Source organism: Phocoena phocoena, chromosome 3, assembly GCF_963924675.1.
Source record: "Phocoena phocoena chromosome 3, mPhoPho1.1, whole genome shotgun sequence".
NCBI classification, from domain to species: domain Eukaryota; kingdom Metazoa; phylum Chordata; class Mammalia; order Artiodactyla; family Phocoenidae; genus Phocoena; species Phocoena phocoena.
This window is the reverse complement of record NC_089221.1, coordinates 120,169,540-120,187,569: the sequence shown is the minus strand read 5'-3', so window position 1 is coordinate 120,187,569 and position 18,030 is coordinate 120,169,540. Positions and strand designations below refer to the sequence as shown.

General features: G+C 41.9%; 1 protein-coding gene across 3 annotated transcripts in view; it reads right to left on the bottom strand.

Moving 5' to 3' along the window:
• Nucleotides 1-18,030, bottom strand: part of ARHGAP26 (Rho GTPase activating protein 26) — a 485,399-nt gene that overhangs the window by 318,927 nt on the left and 148,442 nt on the right. For all 3 annotated transcript variants that reach the window (XM_065873120.1, XM_065873121.1, XM_065873122.1), the window contains exon 10: nucleotides 14,123-14,217. In XM_065873120.1, the coding sequence (XP_065729192.1) occupies nucleotides 14,123-14,217 (95 nt within the window). The remainder of the gene's footprint in view (nucleotides 1-14,122; nucleotides 14,218-18,030) is intronic.

Genomic DNA, 18,030 nt, shown 5'->3' with positions numbered 1-18,030 from the left:
AAGAATGCCAACAAATAAATAGGAAAAAAATGAGCGACCCAATTAATAAAATGGATAAAAGACTTGAATAGGCATTTCATAAAAGAGGACACACCAGTGGTCACAAGCATAAGAAACAGGGTGAACACGATGACTCATCAGGAAAATGCAATTAAAACCACAATGAAATAAAACAAACACCCTTCTGAATGGAGAGCATTCAAAAGACCACCAATAACAAGTACTGGCAAGAATGCAGAGTTGCTGGAACTCTCATACATTGCTAGTGAGAGAGTACAGTGATAAAACCACGTTGGAAATATCTACTAAAACTAAATGGACACCTGCCTTCTGATCTAGTAATTCTACCTCTAGATGTATCCCCTAGAGAAATGAGCGCATACATCCACCAAAAGACACATTCGAGAATACTCAGTTTTATTCATAATGGCCAAATTTTGCAACAACAAAAAGCCAAATACCCATCCATAAAAGAATAAACTGTTGTATACTTAAACAATGGAACAACAACAAAAAAGAACCAACTACTGCAACAACATGAATGAATCTCATAGACTTAATAATGAGGGAAAGAGGGCTTCCCTGGTGGCGCAGTGGTTGAGAGTCCGCCTGCCGATGCAGGGGACACGGGTTCGTGCCCCGGTCCGGAAAGATCCCACATGCCGCGGAGCGGCTGGGCCCGTGAGCCATGGCAGCTGAGCCTGCGCATCCGGAGCCTGTGCTCCGCAACGGGAGAGGCCACAACAGTGAGAGGCCCGAGTACCACAAAACAAACAAACAAACAAAATAATAATGAGGGAAAGAAGCCAGACATAAAAGACTACCAACGATGTGATTCCATTTATATGATGTTCAAATACTCACAAAAGTCACCTGTGGTGACTGAAGTCAGAACAGTGATTTTGTCTTGGGGAAGGAGTAGGGGCCGTGAGTGGGAAGCAGCCCAAGGAGACCTTCTAGGGTAACAGAAATGTTCTACAACTTGACCTGGGTGGTCACGCAGGTGTGTGTGTCTGTGTGTGTCTGTGTGTGCGTCTGTGTGTGTAATGTCATTAAGACATAGACTTAAGATTTATGCATTTCACTCTGATTACACCTCAGTAAAAAAAAAAAAAGTTTTAAAAAACCCAAGATATACTACTTCTCATCTAAACTCAGTAGTTATCCTGACTCAAGTGCTCCCTAGCAGACAAGTAATTGAACTACTCTATGCTATTCTTTAAAAGGTAGATAATGAATGCCTACCTCATGGGGTTGTTGTGAAGGTTAAGTGAAATATGTGTAAGGCATTTCAAAGTGTCAGACACACAGTAAATGCTCCAAAAATTAGTTGTTATCACAGGGACAAATGAGCGGCAGGTCAGTGGAAGGAATGGACAGTAAGTCAAAATTATGGAGGGAGAAGAGCAGGCTAAAAAGGAAAAGAAATGAGCCACGGTGCCTCTGATACGCATGACCCCACCCCCAAAACACTGTCACACAGCACTGAAAAATCACACCTCTACCAGAAAGCAGCCAGGCCAAAGACTGACATACAGGTTCTGACATCACAGCCATTTCCTTTTTCCTCCTGAATAAAGCATCACAGTGGCCTACTTCCCCCTTTTGGAATTAATGTCCGATAACTGCTAAGGACAAAGAAGGAGCCTTCAGCAAATTCTAGAAAATCTGCCAGGGTGCTCCCACTACCCACCAGATGAGAGAAGGAACAAATGACTTACAGTCCTTCCTGTGGCTCAATCCTACAATTCTACATCAAATACAGCACCTCCTGTTCACTCTGAATATGTCCTTGGTTAGTGCTATATCTGGATCAGCTTGAGAAGCATGAACAAGGATCTGCAACTTTCTCTAAGCACCTCACCTCTCACACTACATAGGCGATGCAGAAAACAGTTATTCACCTATCACAGGGCAAACTGCTACCCACCGCCCTATCTCCTTCCAACTCTGGCCAACACAAAGGGCCCTCATAAAGCAATACATAGTTTATCGGCACATCCAGGAACCTGGGACTACTGATGTCAGCTCACAGCCTTCTCATCAGCCAGGAGCAAGCAGAATCACAACCAGCCCTCATTCCAGGCTTACTCGACAACCTCCCTACTCTAATCTTATTCCTGAATCTGAGTCAACAGTGGTGATCTCAGTGGCTTGGCAATTCACCCACTTCCTACTGGACCAGGAAATGCTATTACTAACTCGCTCCACCCCGCTGAAACAAACACACTCAGAATCTAACAGTACTGTTCTTTCTAAATCGACCTCCAAAGATCTTGGGTTTACTCATTCATAAGACTATAAATCTTCTGCTGGCAAGAGTTCATTCCCCAGCTTCTATCCACACTATGGCACATTTAAGGGTCAAGTTCAGAGTAAAAGAAGGACTGTGGCATCCACAGAAACACATGTACTCACAGCCTGTACATGAAAACTACCTCACTATGTTTAGATAGGAAGACAGAGGGAAACAATGAAGGTCTGGAGAATGGACTGCCATCCACTGGTGAAAAGAGATACGCAAGCACCCAAGGAAGTGGTCCTTTGCTTTTAAAGTGCTACTTGGAAAACTGGTCCCTAGCCGTTCCTTGGCAATTTTAAATGTGCAAGGTTTCAGTAGATCTTCATTTACACAAACATATGGCATATCTTCATTTACACAAAGATATGGCCAACGCAGAATAATCCTGGAGAATGACACCTCTTCCGTGCGTGTATGAAATTACAGAGTCAGACATCTATAGTGACCAGGCAAGTAAGCAAAATGAGTGAAACTGGGTAAGATTCTTCCCTGCCCCAAGGAAAATAGGCTTGGTCTCATTTTCCTTAAAACATGCAGCCTGTTATTCTTCTGCACTTTTGCTTTCTGATAGAGTCATAGGAACAAAGGGAGTTTCCCCTCTATGAGAAAAACAACAGTGCAAATGCAAGGCAAAGTGGCAGCTGTCCCCTGTCATCATGATGGGGGACAACAGGGCATGGTGGAGACTGCAGCAAAGTGAAGAGCACACACCCCACCCAAAGGAGGCATCTGCCATTCAGCCGTATAAACAGCTGGCACATGGGAAGTCACGATCAACATTTACAGATTTTTCCCATTTTAAAATGTTGCCTTAAACAACTCAAGCCAAACCAAACATGTCTGTGGACCACCAGCCTGCGATTTCTGGGGTCTGTGTTCGTCCTTCTCTGCCTCTCCCTACCTGAGCTCCACCCCAGGCCATCAACACATGTTATAACGTCATCCTGTGCACCGGGACCAACAATGATGCATGTCTGTATTCTTGATGCATCTCACAGTCCAACTTAGCAGAAGCCTTCCCAGTTCATCAATGAAGGAGGACCCTGGGATACTTTCCCATTTTTTCCAATACTGTGGACCCAGTGTCATCACAGGAGGGCAACATTCATCTACTATCTGGAGACAAAAACTTATGAATCTGCAGAACTATGCATGCTCTGAGATAATCAACCATTGACGATGCTTGTGCATTACCTATCCTTGCACATGAGAAGAATACATATGGCATGGTAACCTGGGTGGGGTACAGGTGAGAGAAACAGAACGTGAGAGGGAAACCAGACGTTGCAAACCAGTGGCCCACCAACTGCAGCTAAGGTTTACTGAGTGTTTATTATGGGCCAAGCACCAGGCTAAGGACTTCGCTTGCATTATCATGTGTTCCTTGCAATGAAGCAGTACTATCATTATACTTCTTTTAAAAATTGAGACTCAGAAATGACTTGCACAATCTTGCACTGCTAGGTAGCAAGAAAGCCTCAACTTGAACCCAGTCGGCCTGACTCTACAGCAAGGCCCATACTTTAAGCACAACACTGTACTGCCCCCTGGTGCAGGCAGAGTCTGTGCCCTGGGGATCCAGGGTGACCAGTTCCTTAGGAGGAAGGAGGGAGGGAGGGGAAAGAAGGCACTTCTCTCTTTCATTCTCTCTCTCTCTGGAGGAAGGAAAGGGGAGAGGGAGGAAGGGACTTCCTCTCCCCCGCCCCCCACCCCAAACACACATACACACACACACTCTCTCTCTCTCACACACACACACACACACACACACACCCCTTAAGAAGTTTTCAGAAGCAGGCTTCTAATCAGTTGTTTAGAAAGGATCTGATCCTAATGAATGAATGAACCATAACCTATTATAACCTACAGCAGTGACGTCCTGGGAGGAAAGGTCCTAAAATAATTAGGACCATAGCAATGATAATAGTCTGAAGAGTAATATTGCCAATCACATCAGATAATTTCCTATACTTTTATTTTAAAGGAGACTGAAGTCATGAAACAGGAAGCCCAGACAAAGACATCTTTGGCACATTAAGTTACACGGTCTTAAATGAAACATATTGAGTGCCAGTGATGTGCGTGCCATGGGCACCGAGGAAATAGGAGTAAGCAGATTTCAACGCCCAGCACCAGGAGAAAGCATTATTAACTGCCAGGATGAGTAACACTCAGGGGAAATGCAAACACTTGTTATTTTGATAACAAACTAAAAAATACTCGAATTCAAGAAATCTTCTAGGTCATTTATCAATTTTTCTTTGTTAGTATTCTATCTCATGATGATCAGACATGCAGGTAAGTGGAGTTTGCTGGTTGAACCATCTCCTTTCTTTGGACTTATGTGATAGCAACATTTTCGTTTCAATTTTTTAAAAATAAACTCATTTTATATTTAGAAACTGGCAAATAAACTGGTATACTCAATCAGTAAAACTCCAAATTTCACTCTGCAGGCTAAAGAATAGAAACAGTAATAAGAATAGAAATAAGTAACAGAAGTAATATAAATAAGGTTGCCTTACTTCACACCACAGTCCATTAACGAACACATCCCACTCTTACTTAAACCAGAATCCATCAGCAAATACTTTCTCATTTAACTTTTTAAAAGGGAAAAAAAACAGTAATTTAAAAAGTACATGAATTCTAAAGATTCTAAGAACTTCTTAGCTAGCTCATTTTACAGAACAGCCAAGGAGCAATTCAGAAAGTACAATATCCCCCCGCCCCGCCCACCCACCCAAATCATGGAAGTCAGAGCAGGAGAACACCCTCTGAGGAAGGAAAAAGCCATTTCCTCTCCAAAATGTCAATGGCACTGAGACCAGCACTCTAACCAACCAGCAGGAAGGCAAAATCAAATATTATTTCAAACAAGGGGTGAGAAGGGGAGGGGAGGGGAAGTTTGAAACCAGGAAAAATGGATTCATCTGTTGCAAAAGATAAAGACAGGCCACACCAAGAGGGAAAAGCAGGACTGGCTGGTTCTCAGCATACACACTGGACTGTCCCAATCACTCATCTGTTTTCATTATCCTCAAATAAGCTGTCCCTGAAGCAAAGAGCCCGACACTTGAGCTCAGAAAGCAAGGTTAAATGTAATGTTTAAACAGAAGTTACATTAACTGAGCATGCTTGCTTCTGCAGGAAACTGGGTATGAAATGATGTATCACAAAAGGGTGGGAGGAAGGAATTTCTAGAGAAAGAATGAGTCACTTAGAATACCATTCCTTTAAGAGGTAATACTCACATGATGATTTCTTCCACAGAAACACACACATACACACACACGCACGCACCACTGACTACTAAATGTCAATGTATAAAGGACGGCTAATTTTCAACAGGACCAGCTAATAGTTACTAATACATATACAAAACTGCCATCTAGAGGCTGAGCGCTGAAACAAAGTCTGTTACATAAGATGATTCTTTTTGGAAAACAGTCTTCACTCACACAATCTCACGAAGACACACAAACAAGTACATGCATACACACCACATACCAAACTAAAAGAGTATTACTTTAACTTAAAATTAGTACAGTTTCCTTTTGACACCATAAATTGGAAGGAGGGGTTTAAACCTTTTATCTTGTATAGGAAATGTAGATAAATAACGGGTAATCGCATATATAATTTGAAAACAGATTCTTTCCCTGGCAGCCCCTTTGCGGATATACACTTAAAGCACCTGTATTCACCCACAGCTTACAGATGACTTGAAGAGTCGTGGCACTATAGGAAAAAGGCACGCCATCAAAATGAAATAAACGGGCTCAAAGAAATACCCTCCAAAGCTATGGCTCACCATTAAGAACAAGGAAGTCCCGGGTTTTAGGGTAGAGCAAAAAATTTCAAAGGAACAACCTCTTCCGACAGAGAACTACCATCAGGGTAGAATATTACAGCATTCCACCTTCAAAATAATCCTGCAAGGTAGGTATGATTAGCCCCACCTTACAGATGTGGTTAAACCACCAGCCCAGACTCACACAGCTAGTAAAGAAGCAGATCTCAAATTCAAACTTAGGGCTGCCTCGATCTTTTACCAGCACCATGCAGCCTTCTATAAAAATGGACTTGAAATAAGAGTGGTGACTCATTGGAGGGTTGGGGTAGATTACTCAGATTTTCCATTAATCTTTCTAGCCGCCACTATTCTTACCAATCTCCCATTTTCCTGTTTTGTTTTGTTTTGTTTTTGTCCTACCTATACAGAAATGCAGTTTGTGTGTGTACTCGCTCAAATTTTAGTTTAAATATCAACTAATATGATTCAGCTCCTGTAGTCTCTTACACAGTACTTCACCAAAGTCCCGAAGGAAAGAACAAAATAATCTAACTCAAAAATTGCATTACCATAAAAAACAAAATTGAACAACCACACGCACACAGTACCGGATTAAGAGCTGGATAAAATGACGTTATTCTGCCTCTGGGAGCAAATTACCTGAGACAGATATTTAGAATTGAACAGTTATATAAAACATACCTAATTAAACAAGCAGCCAACCAATACAAAGAAAAGCTCGTACATTGTACAAATACACAGTACACGGTGGGACGCGAGGATAGAGTTGACAGTGGGTATGACACACCAGGCTGGGACTGGTTCAGAAGAAAGCTGTCTCTCGTTACCTATTCGTGGAAAGCTCACAGAAGGAGGACTTTGGATTTGGTTTGCAAGAAAAATCAGATGACTTTTAAGAAGGAAAGTCCATTAGATTCATAATGCTTCATTAAACTTTATATGTCCACGGTCAGTAGAGTCTCCAGCATGTAGTTATGGTTAATAAATGAGGAAGGGCGGGGAGGAGAGAGGGAATGAAAATTCAGGGCATTCTAGTCATGCCATCATTCTCTGTAAGAGTAGAAGGGTGAAGTCCTTCTGTGTGTTACATCTTCCCTACAGCATTCTGGTCCTTCAAGTTTGCTGGAACACTCAACATACTAGTACTTATACGTTCAGTTGCACGAATGTATGTGTATGTGTCTGCCCATTCTACAATCAACAGTAAGATCCATGAAGGCAAGGACTGTGCTTGTCTTGGTCCCCGTGACACCACTAGCACCCAGTACCCCTGTCATCCTAATAAGTTGTCCTTTGCTGCCCACCTCTGGAGAGTACCAAGGGTGGGAATGGGGCACTCAACACCCTACATAACGTCTTGAAATGTATGGACTTCTGTTGGGGTCAGCTAGTCCTGGAAAACATAAAGCATTCTAATTATTTCCTTTCCCCAAGTATAAACACCACCTCTCAAGAGACTACATTGATTCAGTGCATCAAAAAGAAGCCTTTTGTTTCTATTACTTTCCATATGGTTTAGTGGTCCCTCCTGGAAGACATTTGGGAGAAAATACACATGTGTCACATACATCTGTGAGACATCTCTTAAAGATAAACAAATGCAGAGATGCTGGGAGATGACTACCACCATGATTCTTTAGCTTAAACAAATATTTCCCCTACATTTGCTCGTTCATTTCCATAAGTTACTGCACGGTGGAGTTAATGGTTCAAAGTGACTGAAGACAGACATTGGCAAGTATAACATGCCACTACCCCTAACAGCTGCTTTTAGATGAAGTCCCATTTTTACCCAGGAATTTTACACTAAGCTCCCTCAAAAAGTTAACACACTTTAAAGAAGAAATGATAAATCTATTCTTTAGTCCATTAACCAATATAACATATAAACTTTCAAATGTTTGGTTCTATGGTAAGGTGATACAAAGGCACCAAAGAATGCTTCTTTATTAAGGGATAAGAAAGGATGACTTTTTAAAAAGCTAATGAAAGCTTAGGCTGCCGTAAAGAGTATCCAGAATACGGAAGATAATTTACGTGAAAGGAGTGTGCGTTGGGCCATCCATCTAAAAGGCTGTCGGGGGCCCCTTTTATGGCTGTTTCAGTGAGAAAGGCCCTCCTATTCAATACTGTATTGGTTTGCTAGGGCTGCTGTAAAAAGACCCACAAACTGAGTGGCATAAACAACAGAAGTGTATTATCTCACAAGTCTCGATCTAGAAGTTTGAGCACAAGGTGTCAGCAGATGGGTTCCTTTTGAAGTATGGAAAGGAGAATCTTTTCCATCCCTTTCTCCTAGCTTCTGGTGGTCTGCTAGCAATCTCTGGCATTCTTTGGCTTGAAGACACATCACCCTGATCTCTGCCTTCATGGTCACATGGCATTCTCCCTGTGTACCTGTCTGGCTCTGTGTCGAAATTACCCCATTTTATAAGGACACTAGTCATACCGGATTAGGGCCCACCCTACTAATCACCTCATTCTAACTTAACTACCTCTGCAAAGACCCTATCTCCAAATAATTTTCGTTGTCAGAGAGTGAAGATTAGAATTTCCACGTATGAATTTGGGAGGTACACGACTCAAGTCAACAAATATCTTCTAGGAAAATAAGAAAATATTCTTCTTTGGAGAATGCTGTAGCAACTACTACAACCCACACATGTTCATTTAAAGCCACGTAATATTCTAAATGCTAGAGTCCTGAAAATGAATTGAAAAACAAAACCAGAAGGGAAATTCAAAGAAGCATCACATTGATTTGATGGACATGATACCTCAGGCTAAGCAATGTTTCAGTTTGGAACTGAAGTCGCAAGAATTTCTACTGACTTTCACTTTTCAATGTGGCAAACAATGAAATTCTCTTCAAAGAAAGCCAAAGGCATGAAGAGCTAATATGAGCCTGTGCAACATTTGCTCAGAAAAGTCCGGGGGTCTTCAGCATCTTCTTAGGTCTGAACCTCCCCCCAAAACTAGTACTGTGGAAAAGGGAAAAAAAAAAAAGGCAGACCCTAGAGAAAAGGGATAGATGAGATGTAATTACGTAGAGTTATATAATTATGTGGAAGTCAATATGGAAGGATGGAGGATACAGAGAAGGGAGTACAGGTCTAGTTTTGTGATGTCAAAGTTGTAAGAGAACTTAGATGTAAGAATTAAAAGTAACGTTCTGAAATGTATCCACGGTATTAAAGAGGATCTTTGACACAAGAAGTTCAAGAACTATAAATCTAAATCCCTAAGCTCTGGATTAACCCTTAATTTGATTTCTAGCTCATTCATGGGTCAGAGTCACAACAGTTCTTCCTAGAGGACGGAAATGTCAGGGATTAAGCCCTTTCCAGCAGGATTTGAGGGTTAACAAATTGACGGCAACGCGCTGGGATACAATGAAAACAATCAACTGATAAATGGCACTATTGCTTTGACTTCTTACTTATGCTAGTCTCCTGAGATAAACAGAAATGAGTGTCATCTTAAGAATAAAAGGTAAAAGAAGAGGTGTACAAAAAATACATAGCATTTATGGAACCATGTGCCCTGTGCTTGGCCTGTGCTCTCTCTGCAGTGCCTCTTTAAACCGTTAGTCACGCAAGGGCTCTCTGAAGGGTACAGGGCAGGAAATATGGGAACAGAAGCAAGTGTGCTGCTTTAGTTCACCCACCATTAGTTTACGCACCAAATGCCAATGATAAGAGTGAGAAAGCCCTCCTCAGATTTCACAGTCAGTAAGGTGACTGTCAGTGGTGGCCCTGAAATCCAAGTACAGATAGCACTGGGCTTATCACTCGAAATGTTTCTAAAAACCCTGAGTTTTGAGGCAGCAAAGTGCCCTACAATGAGGTCCTATGATCCTCAGTTCAAATCCCACCTGAAACTTGGGTAAGACTCACCCTCTAAACTGTAGATTCCTCCTCAGTACCATGAGATACTTGGAGCACAAGCCACCCTGGGCTGTAGTGAGGATTACATGTGAATTACATGAAATACATGAACAGTGTTCAGCTTCCAGAAAGTGCTCCCTCACTGCTGGTCCCCTCACCCCACCTCCATAGTTAACTAAAAAAGTGGGTTTTACTGTGGTTATCGCTGTTGCTTTTTTCCTGGTAACCTGTAACAGAGGCTGGTGATCACCTTTACTACTAGCTATATTCTCCTCCACAAGGCTAAGAATTAAGCTCCTTAGTAAAGAAACCTGAGGGTTTTTTATTTTTGTTTTACTGTTGCTTGTTATGTTTCTAATAAGGAAAATGCTTTCACGTGCTCTGAGAAAACTGTACTGTGATATGCCTGCTGTTTAATGTACCAATTCTGACTAAGAATAGAGGACAACAGAAGAGCTTATTCAAAAAGTGGATTTCAGGGTCTCTCTTGCATAAAGTCAGATTATATAGGTCTGGGGCCTATAGCTATAGTTCTAACAAGCACCCCTGTGGATGCTGAGTGAGTGGTTCTCACCACACAGTAAGAGACACTGATGTCATCAGCTTGCAACCCCGACCTCCTAGAACATCACTTCCTGAAGGCTACAGAGCAACGTGAAACATCATCACTGAGCCTGAAGGATAAAAGTATTCGACCTTAAAACCACACATCATCACATATTCTAAGTCAAATAATCCACACTTCAGCATGTATTAATATTTTGATAGAATAAAACACTAATAGATACTACATAATGCTTATCCATGCTACAGGTTAACATACTCTGGGAACAGTCTAAAACGTCATGCTATTAAATATAACCATTCCCTCTTTTACTTTCACATTTCCTAGGTGCTAAACTTTGCATTTTGCCCCTCTGTCTACCCAGCTCAGCAGGTAGAAGCTGAGAAGTCTGTGGAAGGTTGAAAAGACAGCACGACAGCTAGCAGCACATCACCTCCTTGCTAAAGTACGCTAGTGAAAAAGCAAGGTGTAGGAGTTTTCCAGAGAACAGGACTCCGGGCAGAGTTCCCAGGAATGCCTCCCCTGAGTGTGTGGAAATGCCTTTTCCCTCTCACCTCAGTCCCTTCCTGGATGTGGGGGGGAAATGCAGAAAGACACTAAAGAAAATACTGCCAACAGTACCCTAACCTTTGAGACCAAAGACGACAACCTATATAGAAAATGGAGAGAAGGGGTTTCATTGATGTTCTGTGTTATTTCGGGTGATGGCCAGTCAGGTGTGACCACAAAAGGAGATACAGAAGGGGCTCAGGCAAACCAAGTTTCTTATATTCACAGGTGTTAGAAACAGGACGCTTGGCACACCACACAGGGCCACATGGCGAAGCACCAACACCATCCAGGAGGCAGAAGTGGTCGGAGGGGAGAGCCTAGACCACGACCTTTGTTAAGAGTTTCTGCAGCAAAGGCAAGGCAGGGATAGGTAAACCGTTTAGGAGTGGCTGGTTTGAATAATTTCACAGGTGCTAATAGGCTGTGGGAGTGGTCCCTAGGTGTCTGGTAGAGGAATATTGCCTCCTGGGCTGTTGGAGCCAGTAGAGGTGCTGTGGCTCTGGACCGGAAGTCCACACATCAATGGCGCTCACCACGCTGAGCCCTCGGCTGACTCTAAGAACTGGTCGGCCCCGAAAGGCGGAAGGCTCTCCCCAGGCAGAAAGCATCACAATACACAGAACATCAAAACTACAAATAATACAACAGTGCTATCTACTCCCCTCCTGCTTATTAAGAGGAGATTTAGCAGCCTCATTCTGTACCACAACTGCATGCCCCTCCACTTCATGCCAAGGGAACCAGAGATGATGACCTAGAAGAAATCGACTGCCCAAACCCACTCAGTATGCTGAATGTGACACATTTGCTCTCAGCTTATAATTGGGACGTGCAAAGCTTTTCTGGGCATAATACAGGGGGAAGGTGGTAGGAAGTGTTGGTAAGGGTGGAAATGAGATGGAGGAACCATGGTGAGTTTTAATTGCCTAAAAAGCAACTCTCGGCAACTTCTGGGAGACTTCTGAAGAAGAAAACAATTCAGCTTCAGAAAGAATCATTGACCTCATTTCCAAATCTAACAAGAGCTGCAATGCAGGGCACTGCCCTCACCCAGGAAGTCCTGCAAACACGCGATCAGCTCTGGGAACTATTCAGCTGACCAGCATCAAACAACTGGCTCCATTTCCACACAAGTACACCCGCTAACCCATCTTTCATGGATTCCAACAATATGAACTCCAGTAAATTCCATGCTTAGAATAGAGGAGACGCCTACAAGGGCTTAAGGCATCCTGACTCAGGATCTGTTTAAAGTCAAGCATCATCTTAGTCTGAGGCACACTTTTTGCAATCCCCCTTTGCTACCCCAATTCCACCTACCCCACCATACAGCCCTTCTCCACTCCCTTCCCCTCTCACGACCCACACGTGGTGAACGATTGGGGTACTCTCTTTTCTTTACAAATGACACTGATTTCTCTGCATTTAGAGTCTAGCTCTTGAAATATCAAGTCAGGTAAACATGCAGGACATGCTAATTAACAAATAATAAAGGCTAACTGTTGAGCTTTTATTATTTGCCAGTCTGCCAAGTGTTTTATACGCCTTCTCTTCTTGAATCCTGACAATGCTAGGAACCAGGTACTATAACCATCTTCATTTTCCAGAGAATGAAATCAAGACCCTGCAAGATGAAGTGATTTGCCCGAAGTCACATGGCTACTAAGCAGCAAAGTCAAAATTGAGATCCGGGTTGGCCGACCTGAGAGCCAAAGCTGTAATAACTAGACTGCTAATGAGACACGGTTAGTTTCCATGAACGTCTGATTTAGGCTAAACAGGCATGCTCTCTCCACGGGTGCTCTAGCAGCCTCAGGGGCCACAACACAGGGACACACCGTGCCTCAAGAAGGCATTTCAAACCTGGCAGCACACGGAGCAGCCCACGCCAGGTGGTACTCGCGCTCCAGATCCTCTAGAGCTGCCGTAAAGTGGCCACAGGTAAACGTCCCAGACAGGGTAGATACTGGCTTGACTAAGTGGTGTAGCTTTTTTAAAACAAGTAAAAAATAAAAGGGATAAATTAACAGCATTATAGAACAATCATGATGAGACTTAAGGATCTTTGTGCTAGCACTGCTGATCTTGAATACACAGCTCAAATAAGCTTAACTCATGGCTTTCATTCAAAGAATTAACCTGTTGCCAAGTAAAGTGTCTCAAAGAACTGGAATGCTGTCAAACTAGCTTAACACCATGAAATGGTACAACTTAATGAGACTGTAAATCTTGAGGAACGCAACACAGAGCTCCCTCTCCTAAGACTGATATCGAAAGCGGTTTGCTTTCTTTCCTGGATGCACGCACACAGTGGTAGGCGAAATACTGTAACTAAAAAAAAAAATTTTTTTTTAACATCTTTACTGGAGTATAATTGCTTTACAATGTTGTGTTAGTTTCTGCTGTATAACAAAGTGAATCAGCTACATGTATACATATATCCCCATATCCCCTCCCTCTTGCGTCTCCCTCCCACCCTCCCCATCCCACCCCTCTAGGTGGTCACAAAGCACCGAGCTGATCTCCCTGTGCTATGCGGCTGCTTCCCACTAGCTATCTATTTTATATTTGGTAGTGTATACATGTCAATGCTACTCTCTCATAAAAGCTTTTTCTTTAATTGATAGAACTTCTTCCACTTTTCCCTTTACCTAACTCCTTTTGAATCATTACATAAAAATTTTTAAGTAAAAAATCTCAAAGAGCTGAAACAGTCATGCTAAACAGTTTTCTTTAAACATATATTCATCCTCCTGAGACATAATACACATTCCCAAGAAGGGAATCCCTGACATTAAAATTAAACCAACCGATCAGGGGTTCAGGGCTGAATCTATAGGATGGGGAGGCTATACTGATTCTTGCAAATCAGTAACTGGCCTGAGGTCTATATGGAGAAGGGAAAGAGGGGGGAAAAAAACAGAAAATTTTGAACGAATGGAAAAGAAATCCAAATTTGGCAATGTTTGTTCCTGAGAAAAAGTGTGACAACTACTCACCTGTCTACTGCTTCCACGTCAAAGCAAAACCGCTTCTCAATAGAGTCTGTTTTCCGCCGTGTGCAGGATTTGAGGGTGACTGATTCATCTTCTCCCTGTTGGGAACACACAGACTATCAAGATGAGGCCAGAACTCAGGCCATGCTCCTCTCCAGGACAAACGTGCCACATAAACAGAAGCGATCATTTCATCTTCTCAAACCTGAGTGTTCAGGACCACAGGAGGTGGAAGGTTGGTCATAAACCTTCTCAGACCACAGCCTCATGCAAATAAAATCTGTAAGCCATGTTTAATACTCAGAGCCCAATGTCTTGAGTACTAATAGATGATGGTACAGCATCAACCCATGCTAGGTTAAATTCTTGTTGATATTGGCTTAAATAGGTTTAATTTATAGGTTTGATAAGAGTTGAAACAAGATTACCTTGAGGTCTCCTTCCAACTCTGGATTTCTATGACCTTGGTTCAATGGTCACTTCTCAGGGAAACATTTCTGGGCTGGGTCAAACACCCCCAGACATGTTCATATAGCACCATGTACCCCTCCTTCCTTCACAGCACTGATCACAGGTAAGATTTGCTGTTGCTGTAAGTGATGATTCAAATAATGTCTCTTTCCTCATTAGGCTCTAAGCTCCTTGAGGGCATACTGTACTGTGTCTGTTTTTGCTTACCCTTGTGTCACCAGCGGCCAAACAGTCCCAGGAACAGAGTAGGTGTGCAATAAGTATGTTTTAACAGCTTTATTGAAGTATAATTTTTAAATGTATAATATATGGTACATGTTCAAGCATACAACTTATGAGTCTTGACATCTGTATACATCTATGAAATCATCACCACAATCAAGGCAGTGAACATTTCCATCAGCCCCAAAAGTTTCCTGGTAAGTCCCTTTGTAATCCATCATCCCTCCACCCAGTCCATTCCCAGGTAAACACTGAATCTGTTCTCTGTCATCACAAATTAGTTTGCATATTCTGTAACTTTATACAAATGGAATGCTCTTTTACGTTTGACGTTTTTCACTCAGCATAATTCGTCTGCGATTCACTCATGTCGTACAAATCAAGTTTATTTCTTTTTGCAAATGATATGACCAATAAGGGGTTAATATCCAAAATATAAAAGCAGCTCATGCAACTCAACAACAAAAAAGCAAACACCTCAATTAAAAAATGGGCAGAAGACCTGAAGAGACATTTTTCCAAAGAGGAAACGCAGATGGCCAACAGGTACATGAAAAGACGCTCAACATCACTCAACATCAGAGAAACACAAATCAAAACCACAACGAGATATCACCCCACTACTGTCAGAATGGCTATCATCAAAAAGACCACAAATAACAAATGTTAGTGAGGATGTAGAGAAAAGGGAACCCTTGTACACTGTTGGTGGGAATGTAAATTGGTTCAGCCACTACATAAAACTGTGTGGAGGTTCCTCAAAAAACTAAAAATAGAATTATCATATGATCCAGCAATTACACCCCTAAGTATATATCCAAAGAAAACAAAACATTAATTCAAAAAGATACATGAACCCCAATGTTCACAGCATTATTTACAATTGCCAAGATATGAAAGCAAGCTAAGTGTCCATCAATAGATGAATGGATAAAGAAGTAGTGGTGTACAATGTTCACTGCAGCTCTGTTTACAAGAGCCAGGACATGGAAGCAACCTAAGTGTCCATCGACGAATGAATGGATAAAGAAGATGTGGCACATATATACAATGGAATATTACTCAGCCATAAAAAGAAACAAAATTGAGTTATGTGTAGTGAGGTGGATGGACCTAGAGTCTGTCATACAGAGTGAAGTAAGAAGTAAGTCAGAAAGAGAAAAACAAATACCGTATGCTAACACATATATATGGAATCTAAAAGAAAAAAAAAGGTTCTGAAGAACCTAGGGGCAGGATAGGAATAAAGACACATGTAGAGAATGGACTTGAGGACACGGGAGGCGGAAGGGTAAGCTGGGACAAAGTGAGAGAGGGGCATGGACATATATACACTACCAAATGTAAGACAGATAGCTAGAGGGAAGCAGCCGCATAGCACAGGGAGATCACCTCAGTGCTTTGTGACCACCTAGAGGGGTGGAACAGGGAGGGTGGGAGGAAGACACAAGAGGGAGGGGATATGGGGGTATATGTATATGTATAGCTGATTCACTTTGTTATACAGCAGAAACTAACACACCATTGTAAAGCAATTATACTCCAATAAAGATGTTAAAAAAAAAAAGTACTGGTGTACACACACACACACACACACACACACACAGGAATGCTACTCAGCCATTAAAAAAGAAACTTTGCCATTGCAACAACATGGATGGACTTGGACGGTACTGTGCTTAGTGAAATAAGTCAGACAGAGAAAAACAAATACTGTATAATATCACTGTAGAATCTAAAAAATAAAACAAATGTGAATAGAACAAAAAAGAAATAGGGGCTTCCCTGGTGGCACAGTGGTTGGGAGTCTGCCTGCCGATGCAGGGGATACGGGTTCGTGCCCCAGTCCGGGAGGATTCCACATGCCGCGGAGCGGCTGGGTCCGTGGGCCATGGCCACTGGGCCTGTGCGTCCAGAGCCTGTGCTCCGCAGCAGGAGAGGCCGCAGCGGTGAGAGGCCCGCATACCGCAAAAAAAAAAAAAAAAAAAAAAATAGACTCACAGACACAGAAAACAAACTAGTGGTTATCAGTGGGGATAAGGAAGGAGGGAGGGGTAAGACAGGGATAGGGATTAAGAGGTACAAACTACTATGTATAAAATAAATAAACTACAAGGATATATATTGTACAGCACAGGGAACATAGCCAGTATTTTATAATAACTATAAATGGAGTATAACTTTTAAAAATTGTGAATCATTATGTTTTACACCTGAAACTTAGGTAATATTGTAAATCAACTATACGTCAATAAAAAAAATAAAAATTAAACATTAAAACAATAAAGGTAATTTTTAAAATCCATGGTACAAAAAAAAAGGGCTTAGTTCTTTTTATTGCTGGGTAGTATTCCATTGTACAAATGGAATGCAACAGTTTTATCGCACAAGACTAATTTATTGTCTAAAAACATAGAGGTTTCTGCCCCTGATTTCTTCTCTTCCTGTCACGTAGGAATTTTTTAGGGTTCCTTTTTCTCCTATATCTGCCAATCTTTTCTCCTAAACTAGGGGGGAAATTAGCAAAATTGCCTAGTTTGTTGAATAATAGGAAATGTGACTGCGTATGGTAAAACTTAACCACCCACTAATATCAGAATAGCACACAAAACACAGAAGACCTAGGAAGAGATAGTTTATATTCACAAGTCTTACATCTATTGTCTTTTACTGAATGGCTAAGATTAATTTCTCAGATTGAGAACTGCTCCTTCTGCAACACGTAAATGACTGGAAATGCCCAAACATATGGACTTCTGACCATGTTAACGTCTAACTCTATTTCTGATTTAATGGCGTTGGACTACCTCTCACTTTGAAAGCTTAGGGGGAGGTGTCCCTGAGAAATAGGAGAAAACAGGGGAACTATAAAAGATTGTCAAATATAAGCAGAAATAAGAAAACGATAAGACGCTGTTCCCAAGACGACCATTCCATATGAGGCAAAATCTATAAAGATGATCTGTTCAAGTACTCATGGTTAAAAAAACAGGGGATGGAGATAACAATCACTTAAACAAATAAATGAAGAGTTACAACCGTAACAAACACTACAATAAAAGAGGCATGGGAAGCAGCCACATAGCACAGGGAGATCAGCTCAGGGCTTTGTGACCACCTAGAGGGGTGGGATAGGGAGGGTGGGAGGGAGGGAGATGCAAGAGGGAAGAGATATGGGAACATATGTATATGTATAACTGATTCACTTCGTTAAAAAG